The sequence below is a fragment of the Globicephala melas genome, chromosome 8 (genome assembly GCF_963455315.2).
Source record: "Globicephala melas chromosome 8, mGloMel1.2, whole genome shotgun sequence".
NCBI lineage: Eukaryota > Metazoa > Chordata > Mammalia > Artiodactyla > Delphinidae > Globicephala > Globicephala melas.
The window spans coordinates 96,299,184-96,316,804 of NC_083321.1; the positions used below are offsets into that span (position 1 = coordinate 96,299,184).

The 17,621-nt window shown below is 42.2% G+C and overlaps 1 protein-coding gene across 3 annotated transcripts in view; it reads left to right on the plus strand.

Annotated features, from left to right (window-relative positions):
• LOC115843494 (tubulin-specific chaperone cofactor E-like protein) overlaps window positions 1-17,621 on the plus strand; it is a 162,100-nt gene that overhangs the window by 79,413 nt on the left and 65,066 nt on the right. Inside the window, exons 1-3 of one of the 3 annotated variants that reach the window (XM_030839536.2) lie at window positions 10,880-11,123; window positions 12,333-12,397; window positions 15,563-15,696. In XM_030839536.2, the coding sequence (XP_030695396.2) occupies window positions 12,334-12,397; window positions 15,563-15,696 (198 nt within the window). In that variant the 5' untranslated portion in view covers window positions 10,880-11,123; window position 12,333. Of the gene's footprint in view, window positions 1-10,879; window positions 11,124-12,256; window positions 12,398-15,562; window positions 15,697-17,621 lie in introns of those variants that run through there. The other 2 variants (XM_060304204.1, XR_009564977.1) reach the window with 2 other exon arrangements.

Genomic DNA, 17,621 nt, shown 5'->3' on the forward strand with positions numbered 1-17,621 from the left:
TAAGCTGGTAAAAGAGTTTGACCAGCTTAACAAATTTAGTTGGCATCTTGCCAAAGTTAGAAATTAAAACCGCAAAACAAAGGTTCATAGGAAATATGTTATTGCCTTTTTGTTAGCAAAGTTTTATACTTCTAACATGCTCTTTTAAGGATGAAAACCCACCTTTGAGCTATTCGGCATCCCCGTTTTTGAGTAAGAATCTCATTTTGATGAATTAGAAATTTGCGACACTTTTTCACGTGACGTTTCTTTCCTTTGAAAAATAATTTTCTCTAAAAATTAGGGTTTGGGGCACTTGAACCGTATCTGCTTATCAGTAATTTCTTGGTAATCTGTTATGAATTAACCTTGTACCAAGACCTAAGGTCCAAGAACTATATATACTTTATTACTGTATTTAGAAGACAGACTCTATCAAATTCTTTCTCAGTGCTTCAGAAGTGTGTAAGTATCGCGATCTGTTTAAATGTAAGATTATTTCTACCTCTTATTCAAATTTCAAAAAATTATAGTTTTAACCTCTGTGCTAAGTTCTGTTTAGTATTTATTATGAGGGTCTCTGAGTTCTTGCAAGGTAGACATATGTCAAGACACCCAATACCCGTTGGACTGAAAAATGCTATAACTTCCACCAGAATGCATGTAAAACAAGGAGGTTAACCCTTGAAGTCACATTTGTCTTTCCAGCTCTTCTCTGGAAAAGAAGTTATCTGTGTTCTCCAACTTAGACTTAGGATTTCAGGATTCAAATTTAGCCAGGTAACTTTTAAAACGCATAGGTCATGATAGATATTAACATGAGTCATTTCATCTACTTTTAAGTTTTTAATGTAACTAAAATTTAGGAATTGAGTTAATACATGAAAGGGATAGCATACCATATTATATCTCCTTAAAATATAATGAATTTCTGAATCCTTTTCCTTCAAAAATTTGAGAATAACACTAAAAATGGGTAGGTTTTTTTTTTTTGTAACAAACTGATCTATTAAGATGTTCAGATATATATACTTGCCTAGACATATGAGTAGAAAACGTGTGAACATCTTATGCCTTTCTTCATTGTGGTTTAGGCACCTGAGCAATTTGCTTGCGTTCTGTTTTAAGGCACACATATCAAGAGGGGAGTAACAAACTCATAATCCAAGAGGGAGATGAGACAAAAGCAGATAGGGTTGCTGGTCGTGTGAATCAGTGCCAGGGATCCAGGCTTATAATTTTCATGCTCGTGTTTCTTCTAAACATTAACAATGAGCGTTTATTATCAGCCAGGGCCCAATCTAGATGCTCTACCTATATTAAGCCCTTTTGATGTTCACGACATCCCTATGATTCAGCACTGTTAATTATCCCCATCTTCTTACTTGTGAGGCACAGATAGGTTGAGTAACTTGCCAAAAGTCACACTGTTGATAAAAGACAGCAGAGCTAGGATTCAAACCCAAGCAGTCTGGCTGCAGTTGAGAGCTGTACTATACTACCTGCTGCTAAGGTTCTCCCATAGCCCTCCACAGTCACACCATTAATGTTAGTCTATATGTTTCACTAAAACACTAAAGTGAGATGTTCCTCCATATTCAGTTACTAAATTGATTTGCTCTATAACAAAATCACTGATGCGGCTGATAGCTCTAAATCCAAATTGAAACTTGTCCTCATGCCATTTTCAGAATTGTAACACTGTGATTGGTGTATATCCATTGTCCTCCCTGCTCTCCTGGGAGGAGCCAGATTGGACACTTGTCATGGGTGCTGTTGACAAGAAGAAGTGAACCTGCAATATGATGCTGAACACCGGTCACTTGGTCTTCAACCTGACGACATTCTAGAGCCTTAACGCTTTGTTTTCCGTGAACAACTAAAGGTGAGACAGGTCACTCAGTTTTGACTCAGACTTTTATTAAGGAGGCTTCCGTGTTCAAGTGAACTTGGTGTTTATAGGGGGAGAAAAAGTAGATAATCTAATGGAGCCCATATCACAGGTTTTGTTACGGGAAAGGTTGAGGCTGTCACTGTTATTGTTCCTCTTTAAAATTCAAGACAGAGCCTTGTGAGGAATATAAATATTGCTTACAAAATAGAGGAGGCAGTTTATCTATTATGGTCTGTGAGATCTAGGTCTGCCAAAAAATTACGATGCAATTTCAGTTTACTGAGTCTTTCACAGACTCTTCACCCTTGAATGCTTCTTAGTCATTATAGGTAATACAATTAAGGTGTTAAATAAATAAGAATGGGAATAAGAGGAGGCAGACATTAAAAAATACAGTGTTTTCTGAGCTACCTGATACATTTGAGGGCAGATGTAAGCCTTATTCCACTATTAGAGAATACAACTAGGACATTATGAATTGCTTTGGTTGTGTTAAAATTTTGTTTGGTTTATAGTTCAGTTTGTTTACAAGAAGACATCTTTTAAGAACCATTTGTATTTCATTTTAAATACAAAACATTCACATGATTCAAAAATCAAACAATATAAACAAAGTATACACTGGAAAATTCTACTCTAACCCCTGTACTCCATCTTTTATTAGCTTTTTGTGTGTCTTTGCCGAGTCAACACAAATAATAGCAAATGAGAATATACTTATTGATCCCTTTTTATACAGCAAAGTTAGCATATTATATACGACCATGCACCTTGCTTTTTTTCACTTAAAATGTATCTTGGAAATCTCTCTATAGCAACATATACGAAATCACCTTACCCTTTGTTTATAATATAAGATATAGTATTCCATTTATAGATGTGGTATATAGTTTATTTGGCCAACACCTCATTGATAGACATGTGAGTCTTCCGTTGTTCTCTCTCCCAATCTCCCTCCCTCTTTTTTTCTCTCTTTTTTACTTTTTTCAATTTGCTGCAGTAAAAAGCATACGTTCTTTTACATGTTTGAAATAAATCTGTGGGATGCATTCCCAGAAGTGGGACTGCTAGATCAAAAGGTCAGAGTGTTTGTAATTTTGATAGATATTGCCAAATTGTTCTCCACTGGAATTACATAAGAGAACATTTTTTTTTCTGATTTTAATACTTGTCACATCCCTGCAAGGTCAAAGACTTTACTGATCTTGGGCTTGATACGTGCAAGATGTTAGTGCAACCAAGATGGCATTCTTCCCAATTAGGCATGCAAATCTAGGCACTTGAATTCGACACATAATAGATTTGCATGAGCCATGCATATCGTCTGTCTTATGAGCTCTCTTCCCTTGGAATCTGCAATTTTTAATCATTGGTGAGTGAGATTTCACCTCTGCAGGAAAAGGTATATGTATTATTTATCCTTAACAATGTATGAGCATTTGTTTCAGCTGAGTGCCCTTGAAAAGTGATAGACAAATAGTGCTAAAACCCTCTGTTTATTGTCTGCAGTAAGCTTTAATCAGAGCTGCTTCTTGCTGACCAGTGAAATTCTTCTAGAACTACTTGGTGCTACTTGGTGAATAGGGAATATAGAGTGTCTCTCCACTCCCCCTGCCCCTTTTCAACCTTATTGCTAATGTGCTAACAAGGATGTTAGAATAAGACCAGTTGTGAGGTTTTTTTGGTTATGTTGGTCTACTTAGAATTAGCTATTTCAAACTCCTTGCCTAGAGATAGGTACTAGAGTTACTTTCAGAAAATATCTGTGAGTTCTTGTTTCAATTTCAGAGCTGAGCATCGTTTATTATTGAGATCTTAGATCTAGAAAGTCTTGCTAGTTAATAAACATTAACGTTACTCAATGTGATTTTCAAAGAGCCAATGCCATTTTTCTCATAATTAAGAGTCCAGTGTCTAGACGGCGTAAGATCAGCACAAAAAGAAAATTACTTAGAGGCAAATAATATTAATTCTTTAAAAAGACATGTCCAGAGCATTTGTGCTACGATTTAAACTCCTAATGCTTGCAGCTTGCCATTAAACGATTATTACCATGATACTAGTAAATATGAAAATTTTAGAAATATGACATCAGGTTTTTAAACATTTTTCTCTTAAGAATGAAAAACAGACTTCAGGAGAACCCATGAAAGTTAACCCAAGTGTCTAAGAATGAAGATTCCAAGGCAATAAGAGAAGCAAACTTCCAGATGTGGTGCTCTTGAGACCCTTTCATCATGAACATCTTTACTGTTCAGGAGAAGTCTTCACGAGCATAATTGCATTTTCTATATCACCTCATCCATTTCAAGGATTCTGCTGTGGCTAACTACCATTTTCAGGGAGAACGTAAGCATAACCTTCGATGTAATCACCTTATCTAGCTAGATCTAGGAGGTTGAACATTATTCAATCAGTGGATAAGTGGTAGAAACAACCGTACTACAAAAATATCTGGAATCTCCATGGCAGATTATACAATGAAGCAAAATGATCAGTTGTAGAGGGCTTGTATATTTATCCAGGACACCAATGTTGCAGATTCAGATGGCTAGGAGGAAGATGCTAAGGTGGAGTTAGGAGTGCCAAAGGTTTATTGGGTAATAACACCTGTGAAAGAAAAGGGGAAGAAGAAAGATGGGACAGGAGGGGGCATCACACCACGCAGCAGCCCTGCAAGCCCAATAAAGTCTGCAAGCCCAATAAGATGCTCTAGAGCAAAGATTTCCTATTAGAGGCATCCCACTTAGGTCCTTTTACCAAAGCTTTTCTCAAGTCATTGATGGAGGAACACAGGAACATGACCTCAGCTTCAACACTGATGCAGACGCCAAAGGAGCCAACAGTTGGGAGCTGTCATCTAACCATACTCCCTGTGGCTGGAAAGCATTCTTTTCTTGAAGGTGGATCTGAGTGGTACACGACTGTATGTACCACACAGTCCACCCTGTGCCATGTGTAGATGCAATTCTCCATCCGTGATCAGAGCCAGCTCCTCCAGGGCTCTTCCAGAGGGGAACCTCAGAAAAGGGAGGTTAGGGGAACGGACTACAGCCCGTGACACTGCAGATGGCTTCAGAGCCACAACTGGTACCCACCATCTCCCTCTTCCATTATCCATTCTATCACCTCAGCTGGTCTCAGTGGTTTACCTAGTGGTTTTTCCCAAACCCTGATTCCTGCGGAATCTGAATCCCTGGTAACTATATGCTGCTCAGACTTGGGTTGCTTTGCTTGTCCACCCCAGTCACAACTGGGCCAGGGAGTAGCAAGAGCCACCATCACGGGTCACCTGAGTTCCACATGTCTCATCCCTTGAGCCTGTCACGCAACAGCAGCTGCACCTCCTCCCGCTTCTCAGGGTCGGGGATTCCTAATAGGCTGGTGGCTCGTCTTTCCTGCTAGTCTCTGCAGCAAGGAACCCAGAGTACCCAGGCAGCATCACAGCCATAGCTTGTAGGTCCGTGGGACTCTTTCCGTGTCCCCTGGTGAGAGCACGCCTTCTTGGGAACCAGGATGTCAAACTCTGCACAACCTAGAGATGAGGGGTTGGGAAGCCAAAGTCCCTCAATAATCATTGGGAGTACTTGCAGGTGGGGCTACTCCTGCTTCCACACTTTGGTGCCTGGACCCATGCATTCCTCCTACTGGGGACACTGCTCCAACCAGGGGCTCCTACTGTAATCTTGGGCCCACGCTCACATCCCCTTTTTTGTAAAGTGGCCTCCCTGGTTGGATGCTATTTTGCATGGAATTCTATGCCTGTGGATCAGGCATTCTGCAAGCCTCTCACTAGTGGTGCTGACTAAGGCCCTGTGGGCAGGAAAAGCATACACATATGCAGAGTCCAGGTCTATTCCTGGGAAAAGGAACCATTGGCCCTTCCAGGATGAAAGTGGTCCAGTGTAGTCATTTTGCCACCAAGTGGCCAGTTGGTCTCCCCGAGGAACAGTGACAGACTGAGGGCTTAGCTTTTGTCTCTGTTATTGGCAGGGTGAACGTTCAGAGGTCAGGATAGCTAACTCAGCCTTGCTAAATAGGAGTTCATGCTATTGGGCTCCTGCATAACCTCCATCCTTGCTGCTGTGGCCACTTCATATATGTGCCCATCATACCAACACTGACAAAGGCTGCTTCAGGTCAACTGCCCAAGTCATTTTGTCTACTTAGTTGTTTAGTCCCTCTTCTGTAGTGGATGCTTTCTTTCGGGTGTTAACATAGGACACAAAGATCTTCACACTTCATGTCCATTCCCATCTGTCTATCCACATGTCTCTACTCCAGGCCTCCTTGCCACTTTTTTATTTCCAGGCCCTTGTCCAACTGGATATGTGATTCACCACTGCCTATGAATTTGTACATGTTCTAACATCAGACCACTTTGACACAGAGTACTTGGGGGCAAGATATAATGCCCCCAAGTCCACCCACTGGGAAAATATTCCTCTATCATTGTCTTTCAAGGCCACCCTTGCATGAGGCTGTAGTGGAGCCACCATATGCTCTGGGCTTGCAGACACATACCAAGCTTAGGCTTTTTCATCCTCCTTCAGCTTGTCATATGCACCGCCCACCTCGCACTTCACATAGGGCCATATGCGTTATCTGGGTTGCGGGGCGGGATAACCAGTATAACTCTGAAAGGTGACATGGATTCTGGGCTACCTAGTTCAGCAGCTTGCTCATTGCCAGTTCAAGATATGCAGCTCTGCCATTTCCATCTTAGGGTAGGTTGCTGCTGGGACCCCCTGACTTTATGTCTTGGGGGGTCCAACAGGGCCCAGCTCATGAGGGGATTTCTTGGCACGTGGTCACTTGTATCTTGGTCAAATGTTCCATCATAGGGTACATTCTCATGCCAGGAGCTGATTTTCAGGAGGTGTGTTATTTTTTGCTGTGGATGTCACGACTTTGCTCCAGAACTCCAGGGACCTGAGTTATGGTTTTCCCACTGGGGTTTGCAATAAACATCACATTTCATCTTTTTCTGCCCCTAACATCTCCGACAACAAAGCACCTACTGAACATATGACCCAAGTGGCAGGGTTGCTTGCATTACAGTCTGGAGCTGCTACAAAGCTCTTTCATGCTCTCAACCCAGGTCAAAGCTGGCTGAATTCTATGTCACCTGGTATGTGGGCTGGAGCAGTTTTTGTAGGTACGGAATATGTGGCCTTTAGAACCCAAAGAAAGCTACAAAGAGGGGAGAATTTCTTTGTAGAGAGGTTGCAAGATACAGCCATTTGCTTTTTGCTTTGGTGGGGAGATCCCAGCATGTCTCTGACCACTGGATTCCTAAAAGTGTTACTGAAGTACTAGCCTTGAATCTCTGAAGAATGTAACTCCCACCTTCGGAGCACTTCTTCCTCATCGTGCCAATCAACGTTGTCAACGTTGTGAATCAAGGTGATGTTCTATAGGAGACATTCCATCCAATCTCAGCAAAACTATAAATGTATATTGCTGTCTGTTCCATTTGAAGATGAACTATTTTTCTGATCCTCACGCCTGAATCAGATAGGGAAAAAAATGCATTTGCCCGATTAACAGCCACATGCCATGTATCTGAAGCCATGTATCTGAAGCCATCTGTACTAACGCAGTATCTCCAGCAAAGATATGTTAGTACAGCAGATGCAAACTGGAGCTTGCAGTAGCCCACAGTTATTCTTCAGGATCCATCTTGCCCAATTAAATGGAGATATGATAAATCCCACCACCCCTGCTCTCTAAGAGTGACACTAATCTTCACCATCTTCCCCCAACCCCAGGATGCAAGACTCTTTTGTATTTACTACCTTGGCTGGAGTAGAAGGATCAGTTTCCTTCCTTGCTATGACAGCTTCTACCACACAGACCAAGGACCAAATGTGTCAAGTATATTAAACCCAATTATATGTAGGGACTCGGGAACTGACATCCAGGTAGGTCGGCAGCCCCTGTGGGCCTGCTGGGACTTGGCCAGGTCTCCTTTTGTTTCCTTGGCCTCTCTGTTTTCACTCTAACAGGGTCTTTGGGTATCAATGTTAACTCAAACCCCTTGTCCAACAGTCCACAAGATATCTAGGCATTCCCCTCCCCCAGTCTACAGTCAATCAAGTAAATGACCATAGGTCCTTTGGGGGAAGGACTGAGAGAATCACTACTGTACACACTTGTCATGATGTTGCAGGATTCTTCCCTTTGGTGACCTGGTTACCTTTTTAGTCTATGGATTCCAGATTTGAAAAACTGACTCAGATCCACAAACTGAGCAAAGGATCAAGACCTTTCACTGGGGCAACGGTCTTTGGCCTCTTGCTCAACCATTCTTGCTCTTTTTTATTATATATAGTAAGCAATACCCTTGTTGGCTGCCCATCTACTTTGCCCCTTGGATGCCATGCTCTATTAATCATCTCCATAACTCTCTATGGATCAGGGCCCCTTGGCTACAACTCTGACCTGCTTGGTTATTATGAAGATTCGACCCCCTTGGCTTCAGGCAGTAGAGCGCTGCTACCTGGTCTCTGTTGTTTCAGGTGCCCATCATCCCCACTGCGATTGGACAGTCAAGTTCTTTGACCACCACTCCTGCCATCAGCCCTGACCTACTGAGGGGAGCCCCACCGAGCTTGTTTGTGATGCTTGTGCGTCTCTCACCAGCATATTCCTGCTGCCTTTGGTGGGTGATGTGTCTGTCCTCTGGGCCTTTCCGTGGGACATGATCATCTGTTGGGTCTTCTGGAGTCACATGATATACATGCGTGTCCATGTCTCTGAGAATTTTAATCCCTTCTTCTGCCATCTGCCACAGTAATCTGGACATTTCAACCCCAATGTATATACATTATATATATTTATATATACACACACACACACACACACATACATATATAAAATCCCAATGCATAAAATTATATACACAAGTCCAGGTTTTTCCCAATTAGACCCTGATTTGGGCATAGTAGAGCTGCTTCAGTTGAGCCCTTGATATAGCCTTTGTCACCTCAACTAGGTTCTCCAGAGCAAAAATTGCCCATTAGGGGAGTCCTGCATCGGGTGGAAAGTGCTGAGGCAATTGTCCCAGCACCTCGCCCAGTCACGGATGGGGTTGCCCTTGGCTCCGACAGTGAGGCTGAGCCTGAAGGAGCTCACAGCTGGGGGCTCGTGGCCGTCCACACTTCTCACTGCATCATTTCAAACTAGCTCAGATCTGACTGTTTCTTTCACAGAAGGTGTAAGAAACTTAAGAAAACAAAACAAAAACAATCAGCATATAAGGCTTATTCTACTCATTTTTAGGAATATTTTTTTGTTTTGTGTTTCGTTTGAACTGCCTTTCCTCCTGCCTAAAAAGCAGCTTCCATCTATGCCATCTTTGTAAAACGCAAATTGTCTTGGGTTACAAGCTCCAAGCCACGCCCACACCACCTTTGGTCTAAATCTTGTCAAATCTTGGCTCACTTCACCCCTTCAAACAGAATAAACCCTCCTGCCGACATGGCATAAAAAGAGATTTTTGTCATTTTTCCCTCTGTGACCACTGAGTGTACACCCGGAATACATGCTCACTAACTGACTCCCCAGCCCAACCAGCGATAAGCCAGCTCCGTCTGTCCTCAAGCACCTGGCACTCGCTTGCACCCAGCTTCTCAGTCATTCTGATCCATTTATGCCACCATCTTGTGTATCTGGTTAGCCCAGGTGGCATTTATCCCAGGAGCAGTCCTGCCCCAAGAAGGATGAAACATTTAATATGGGTCAAAAGGCTGAGATACAAATACCCACGAGCACATGAAGGAAGACCAAAGCATTTACTATGACACGAGCAGTTTTTAAAATAGAACCAACTCTTTTGCTTCACTACATTTAGGTTGACTACTGGACTGAAACCTTAATAAAGGCTGGGCAAGGAGAATGCTCTTTGAGGTGAGTCTTGGATTTGAGTTTAATTTTATTTTGGACAGGCATCCAAAAAATCAGATTTTCTGTTACATAAATATGTGCCTTGGGGAGGAAAATAGTCATTTGACATCTGAAAGTAAATGTGGAGAATTCGTAAAACCTACTGAATCACCACAGGATTATGGGAAAAAATATTGAATAATTTAGACTGAAAGACTAGTTTCCCAAACCTCTTGTCCATTTTAGGACAATTTGTTCAAAACTGGAATTATGTCTTTTGATACAGTTGGCATTTAAATGTCTGGTCAGAGAGAACTTTGAAGCAATTTTTAAATTCCCATTGATTTACAGAGAGTTTTCTCCTGCTACCTTCAAATGATTTCCTTTTTTTAACAAGTCTCACTTTAAATATTTTGGATAGTAAACTTAGTTTCTGCCTTAGCCAATGTTTCTCGTTGTGCATCGAACCGGACACCTTTTTACCTCGTTCACGATGCCTTTTAAATACCTACTGCAGCTTTTCGTCGGGGGGGGTCTATCTGTCCCCACTCCCTCCAAGGACCCTCGCTGGTATCTGTGGAGGTTTCCAGAGCCCTTGGTTTTTCCCTTGTGAAAGATCCTGCCTCGCGTTGGTTACCTGTCCCCCGGCCTAACCCGCTGCCCTGCGGTGTATCAGAGGGAAAAGGGCAGGAATAAAACCTAGAAAAGTTTGAGACAGTTTCTTTCAATACTTCACGCACACCTGTGAAAAAACAGGGTAGAGCCTATTTGTGGCAGCCGTTCAAAAGCAGAGAAACAAAAAAAGACTTTGGTAGAAAACCAACTTTAAATATTGCAGGCAGCAGCTTTGTTTGGTGTTTGAATCCCATGCTGGTGGATGCTAATTCCGTAACATTATACACTTGCCTTTTTTTGGGTACAAAGGTAGAAGGGGGGTTTTCTTCTGTGTTTTTCAGTGCAAAGTGATTCCGATCAGAAAGGACCAAGGTTTCAGCTCCAAGTAACTGACATTTCCATCTGAATCTACTCTCTTTTTTTTTTTTTTTAAGGGGGGAGAAAAAGGTCTAGTTTTTCAGGAAAAGAACCTCTCTACGCAATCCTGAAACTGATCTTTAGATTTACTTTTCCTTAATCAATAGAAGAAAAACTTGATTGCAACTCAACACTTACGTGACTCTAGCGCAGGACTAACTGAATTTTTGGTTTTGAGAGTAGGGGATTCAGACATCATTTCAGGAATCAGAAATAATTGGCAGCAAGTGGGGGAGAACTGACATGAATTCTTGTTTTACCTAATTTTTCCTGGTTTACCAAGATTTGGCTTAATATTTCCGACTCCATTCCTCCAGTCTCTGCAGAACAGGTTAGTGACATTTTTCATAAATACAAATATTTAAATGAATCCTCCTTCCTGCTCTCTGAACTGTTTCCCTAAGGACTCCAGTCTTAAACCTGCCTGACATCTCCTTCTGCTAAAAGCTGTGTCTGATCTCTGCTAAAGGCTTCCTCCCATTTTCAGCAAAACTGACTAATATTTATTATGTGCTTAAGATTTCAATGTGTGTGCCTGACAACTGAAGATTTACAGTAAAACTCACAGAGGAGATTCACTGATTTTCCATGGAAATCTGGCTGAAGAATTGTGATAGCTTCCAATAATTAGAGAAGGGTTTTTAGTTTTAAGAATGCTATCGGAAGCAAACTTCAGTGTCTACCCATGCACTTGGTGCTGACACAGGAGTACGTACGATTTGGAGCTTGCCTCTCAGCTCTACAGAGCGGCACAGATCGTCCAAGGGGTAAAGCCACCGGTCCAACGGATTGTAACTAAAATGAAAGCAAGTTCACTTTTGTGATGTTCTTTCCCTAATTAATTTGCTGCGACTAATTACTTGCTTGTATACCGGATTCTATTTTTATTGTAATTCCAAGGAGCCACCCCGGCATGGTTCTTTTTTTATTACATGTCTATTATTCATTTCACATATGGAAAGTCAGTGGACAGTCTTCTACAGCCTGTGACTCTGGTCTGTACTTCAGAGTGATGGACTGGCTCTATAGTTTACAGAAGGTGATGGCAGACTCTAAATCCTCCTACCTGTAGGACCACATTGTGTTTTAACTGACTTTTATGGGATCCTGATTGAAAGCTGTTGTGAAAATTAGGAGAGCCTGGTCTCACAGAGGATGGATGTCTGTTCTAGAGACACAACAGGCATCTGTAGAGTGGGGTCCTGTTTTTCAGGGCTTTAGTAGCTGGAGAGTAGATGCCTTTCCTTGACTCATTGCCGTGCTCATTGATTCTTTATAATTTCCTGACAATTTGAATGATCTCATTACACTTCCAAACTGCTTCTCACGGGGGAATCTAATTTGTTCATGAGGTGTTGAACATAGGAGGGCCCGCCAGCATCCAGGGCATTTCATCCTGACTCAGAACTGTTGATGTTGTTATGTGAATGTTCTATGATGGTTGTGATGTGTCTTGGGACTTGCCACCAAACACACCTGGTGTTCTATTTACTCTGGCAAGCTGGGGATTTTTTTTTTCTTTTTCTTTTTAAAATTCCAGGATGAATTATTCATCATTACTTAGAATTTGGGTCTCTTTCATCTTCGCACTTGTACGGCACCAAGGTGAGTACTACAAAATTCCATAAAGCTCGTGATTAGCATGCTCTTGAATTTATAAAGAGACGCTTTTGTTGGAACTGTAATTATCAGGGCAGGTGTACATGTGTCTACAGTTACAACAAGAAAAATGTAAATTAAATTCTGCCGTCAAGGGCAAAATACATTAACTCTGAATGATGTTCATTTACATTCCTACTTTTTCTTATTTCACTTCGAACACAATTTGTATATACCAAGTTGCCCCATGTCAATGGAATAAGTCTTTAAGATATGCAGATTATTTTCATTAAAAGTACACAGGGTAGGTGTGTGTGCATCCCATACCTGATGATTGATTTCAATGAAGGCATTTAACTGGTGGCACAGACTTTAAAAAATATACTTGTTTAAGCCAAAATGAGGGAGTTCCAGTGGCATTAATGTCAGTGACTTGAGTATCAGTGGCCACTTACAATGGCCAAAAATCTAAAACTGCAAGTGAAATAAGAAAATTTTTCCCCTCCGTGATTCCTCCTTTTTCTGTATGTAGCATTGCCCCGGGTAGGTAGGAGATCACATGCATTTCTTTCTACAGTTTTTAAATTTTAGGCAAGAAAGCTGGGAAAGTCTATATCGATTTGAAACTTTTATGGCTAAAACTCTAGAGCATCTTCTTCGTTTTATTTGCTTAGTTCAGCGGACACATGATTACAAGTCTGAGTGAACAGAGCTATAAGGCATGTGGAGCCCTAACATTTTTCTAGGATTGGATAAACTTAAGCAGTTGTAGCAGGCAGGCTATAGTGTGAAACCCCACAATAATGACTCCAACTGCCTCTAACCTCGTACTCCTGCTCTAAGAAAGTGTGTCTTATTTGGAGGAAAAAAAAAAAACAACGTTCTGGGAACATAAAGTTTATTGTAAAATTCCTGGCCTACAGTCAGCATGGGTGAGGAGATTCTATCTGCTATTCACTCTGATTCTATTGATAGGCTATGCTGTTAACAAGCTATATTTTTATAATAGTAATGACTTCTAAGGTAGGAATTACTGTAGTTTAAACCTACTCCCTTTTATTAGTCATTTTTTTAATTCAACAACTATTTGATAAGTACTTACAATATTAGATATCTTGATTATTTGTATTCTTCTTAAAATTGAAAAATGTTGATTGTGCATCCTTTCCAGTTCAAAATCATGAGCTAGTTAGGATCATTCCTGAAGGGATGAATCTTGCAAATTTGTGTCACCTTTGGAGCAGAGAGAGAAGTTAGGGACAATCTCTCTGACCATAGTTTTCTGTCTCCTCAGGAGGGGCATGGATTTCTCCTGTCCTAGGCAGATTGGCCAACACTGCCCCGAATACCAATTAATCTTTCTATTCAAATGATTACAATTCAGCGTGAATTTGAGACCTTGTTCACACTTGGACATCACTTCTAAAAAGTTCCCCATGAAGGATAAATCCATGACACAATTTGATTTATTATTATTAATTTGAGAATGTTCATTACCCTTCAGATTTAATAAGTACCTGTGTATAATTCTATGATAGGGATTATAAAGAGATTTTTTTAAAAATTGCTTCCTTCTGGGAATTTGGAATTTGTTACTTCTATGTAATTATGACTGTTAGAGAAACCTTTTTTGTCTACTGATGGTGACATTAAATAAAGCACGTGGGCTGAGTGCCCCTGTGATAAAACTAACTACAGCACCTCCCAAAGATTTCCTTTGGTTGGCTTCACAGAGACTTCTGAAGGCTGGGGAACGATGCTTATACACCAATGACCAGGCTCATCTTCCCCATTTCCCTCTTGGTGTTAGTTAGCCCTTGGAAACAGAGTAGCTCTTCCCCCAGGCAGACCTCCCCTCATTCCCTGCTCCACGAGGAGAGAAGCTGGCACTCGGCCAGGCACTACTGAGCTGCTCTCTGGTCACTCTGGCCACTCTCTTACATGAGCTGCTCTCTGCTCACTTAAAGGCTCCCAAAAGAGCAGGGCAGCCCTTGGTGGTTTCTCGCCAGCCTATTGGCTCCATCAGCACAGAGCAGGAATTTTCCCAAGGAGGGGCCCCCGACCTGGGGATGGGGCATCAACATCTGCAAGCAGGTGCCTCACGAACTGTCAGCAGAAGCCCCAAATGCATTTGCCACATGTGAGTTAAGAAAACGGAAGAACAGATGATGTTCTATTGCTCTGTTTTCATCCAAGAAAAGAAAGGACAGAGGCAAAGAAACATTACACCCCAGATATAGATTATTTCATAAATGCCATTGGACCTGATCATCAGTAATGTAGACCCTGGGGAAATTGTCTAATTTCTCTCTCTGAGCTGGGCCACCCCTTGCAAGAGTTTGGATGAGAAACTTCTGAGAAACAAGCCAGCTTGCCAAGAGAGGTGGTGACATGGTTACAGGAGGGGAGCCGTGTGTGTCTGTGTGATGACTCTCACCTTTGACCAGGATGATGAGTAAGCACCCCAAGCCTCCTCCCAAAGACTGCTCAAAGGCCCAACCTCCTTTGCCCCAGAGGATCCCATGTCTGTCTTTGTAAACAGGAGCTGGGCAGAGAGACTTCTCATGGGGCGGGTGCTCAATCAAGGTCATTCACAGGCCAGTTACTACAAACCCTCTCTTCCCACTCTTGTCCCAGATCCAACTATTGTTTATTTCCTCAGTGATCTGGTATCTTCTCCTATTGTGCATCTGGACGAAGGGGACTCCTTTCAGGAAAAGACTTGATAGTAGAATTCTTGAGCTAGAAGGGAGTCTCATAGCCACTGGCCACGTTCTCTGTACGTTGCCTTCTGATCAAGGATTCAGCGGGCTAAGCCACACCAGACCTAGAGGCACCTCTCAGTGCTCTGAAAGCCCCAGGCAGGGCTGATTTCACAACCTTCCAGCCAGTGTTAACCACTGCTGTCTCCTAAATGTATGGAAACATAGAAATGAAGCGGGAAGTGATTTCTCTTAAGGAGAAATGCCATCACTTCCACGCTCCCCTTTCCAGAGGCAGAAGATAACGCACCGTGTCCAGCCAAGGTTGAGGATAAATGAAAAGGCTGTCTGACTTACACGTCGTTTGTAAGACTTACTGAAAGAAGCTGGCTTTAGTGGGTGGGAGGAAAGCAGCTTGCCGAACCGAAGGGGGATCGGCCATCCACCTAACCGCCCTGTCTCTTGACAGTTCAGCCCAGGGAGCTCATGTATCCGTTTTGGCAGAATGACACCAAAACCCCTAAAGTAGACGACGGAAGCTCATCTGAGATTAAGCTGGCCATCCCCATCTACTTCTTTGGCGTTCCTTACCGCACCATCTATGTAAGTGACAAGCAGCCCAGCTGTTGCTCTAGGGCTCTCCCACCTTGCTGGTCATTAAGGAAAAGTATTTTAAATACCTTCTTCCAGGGCTCTGGGAATGGAGGATTTGTTGGCAGCCCAGATGACGAGTTCTGAGATTTCATGAGCTGATAGGTTTTATGATTAAGAAAGTCAAAGGTATATTTCATGGCTAACGTTCACAGCGGAGGAGTATACAGAGCAATGGATTGCTTTTGTGGGTGATGAAACACCCAAGCGAAGCAGAGGCCCCAATGCCAGGAACATTATTTCTGCCACTAGACAAGATAAAAAGATACAATGAACCATAATAGGAGCAACAGCAATTTTCTTTCCCTTCTGGGGGTGTGAAGACTTTAGGCATCTGCTCTTCTGAGGCTTCCTACCAATATGGAGCAGAGTCAAAGCAGAGTAGAGGGGTACTCAACTATTATATGAAGGTTGTTTGCAGAATTGGCCAACCTCACTGGGCCTGAGATACGCCATAGGGTCTCATTGTCAAAGCTGCATGAAGAAATGGTATCATTTGCTGTCAGAGCTCTCCTGGGCACCTGTGTTCTCAGGTTATTTTTAATTTTTTGATCATTGGAATTGCTGCTAGTGAGACTATAGCACATTGACAAGAAGATTCAGAGCAACTGAATCTGTCTTGATTTTCGGCCTTAAAAGAATTGAGTGAAGCAAATGTAGATTATATTACATCCTATTCTATTCTGCGCTCTGCCCTGGAAGAAGAAATAAAACTCCAGGCACCTCCATCTCTGGCCTCCTCTGCATCTGGGACCTCTATCTTCCCCAACTTTTGATTGATAGCTCAAGGCTGACTCCCACTAGAAAAGAGTTCCCTCTTCCATTATGTAACCTGTGGTCCTTGAACTTGCAGCATCACCTAGGCACTTGCTAGAAATGTCACTTCTCAGGACCCACCCCAGACCTACTGAATCTGGGAGGGGGCCCAGCTGTCTGTTTGAACAAGCCCTCCAGGGAATTCTGATGCCCACAAAAGTTTGAGAACCACTGCTCTTAACTATAGAATATAATCAAAACAAATCTGGGTCATCACTAACTTCCTCTGCTAGTCTGTGTGTTTTAATTACACCCCTGCTCTACTCACTGTAGAGCCTCCTTAGTCTATAACAGCTGATTGTAAGTTTCTGAATGTGTTGACCTGATTTTGGAGGTGAGAGGGCTGCACAGGACTTCCATTCTGGAAGCCTTGGTCTCCTAGACCTCTAGAACACGTGTATTTAGTTAAGCTCCTCTTTCTCCTCCATTGTACTAAGTGACATGGAGTCTGAATAATTCTTGCCTTTGCAGAAGGAGGGTCCTTAATTTGGGGGAGGCTTATTTGAGGGCAAATTTTTCCTTGGGTTTCCAGCACTTTAAGCCATGCAGTCTTGTTCAGGCTTCTGGGTTGTTCACTGATACTTGCAGACAGCAGACCCTCAATATCCTTGTAGCTGGATCTCCAGCTTCCTTTCCAAACTGCACACCCTTGCTTCCAAAATAGGTTGACATACATACCCTTGGCCCAGGTACTGATAACTTAACTCTGGGATCTGAGTCACTGTTAATGTCCATAATATTACTAATTAAATATGAACCTAACAATAGAATGTTTCTCTATTGAGGAATTGCAAGTATTCCCATCACAGACACTCCTGCTGTTCCCATCACAGACACTCCTGCTGTTCCCATCACAGACACTCCTGCTGTTGAAACCATACAAGCCTTTGGGTTAAATCAGCTTCACGTACCAACATACTGAGCTGCAGACACAGGCAGAGGCAAATTGTTTACAGATACTGTTTATGAGTATATATATCGGCTTGTTATTTGCAGTAAGGTTTAGTAATTTAATAAGTTTACTAAGCCATTTACAAATCATGAAGAAATCACCATAAGGT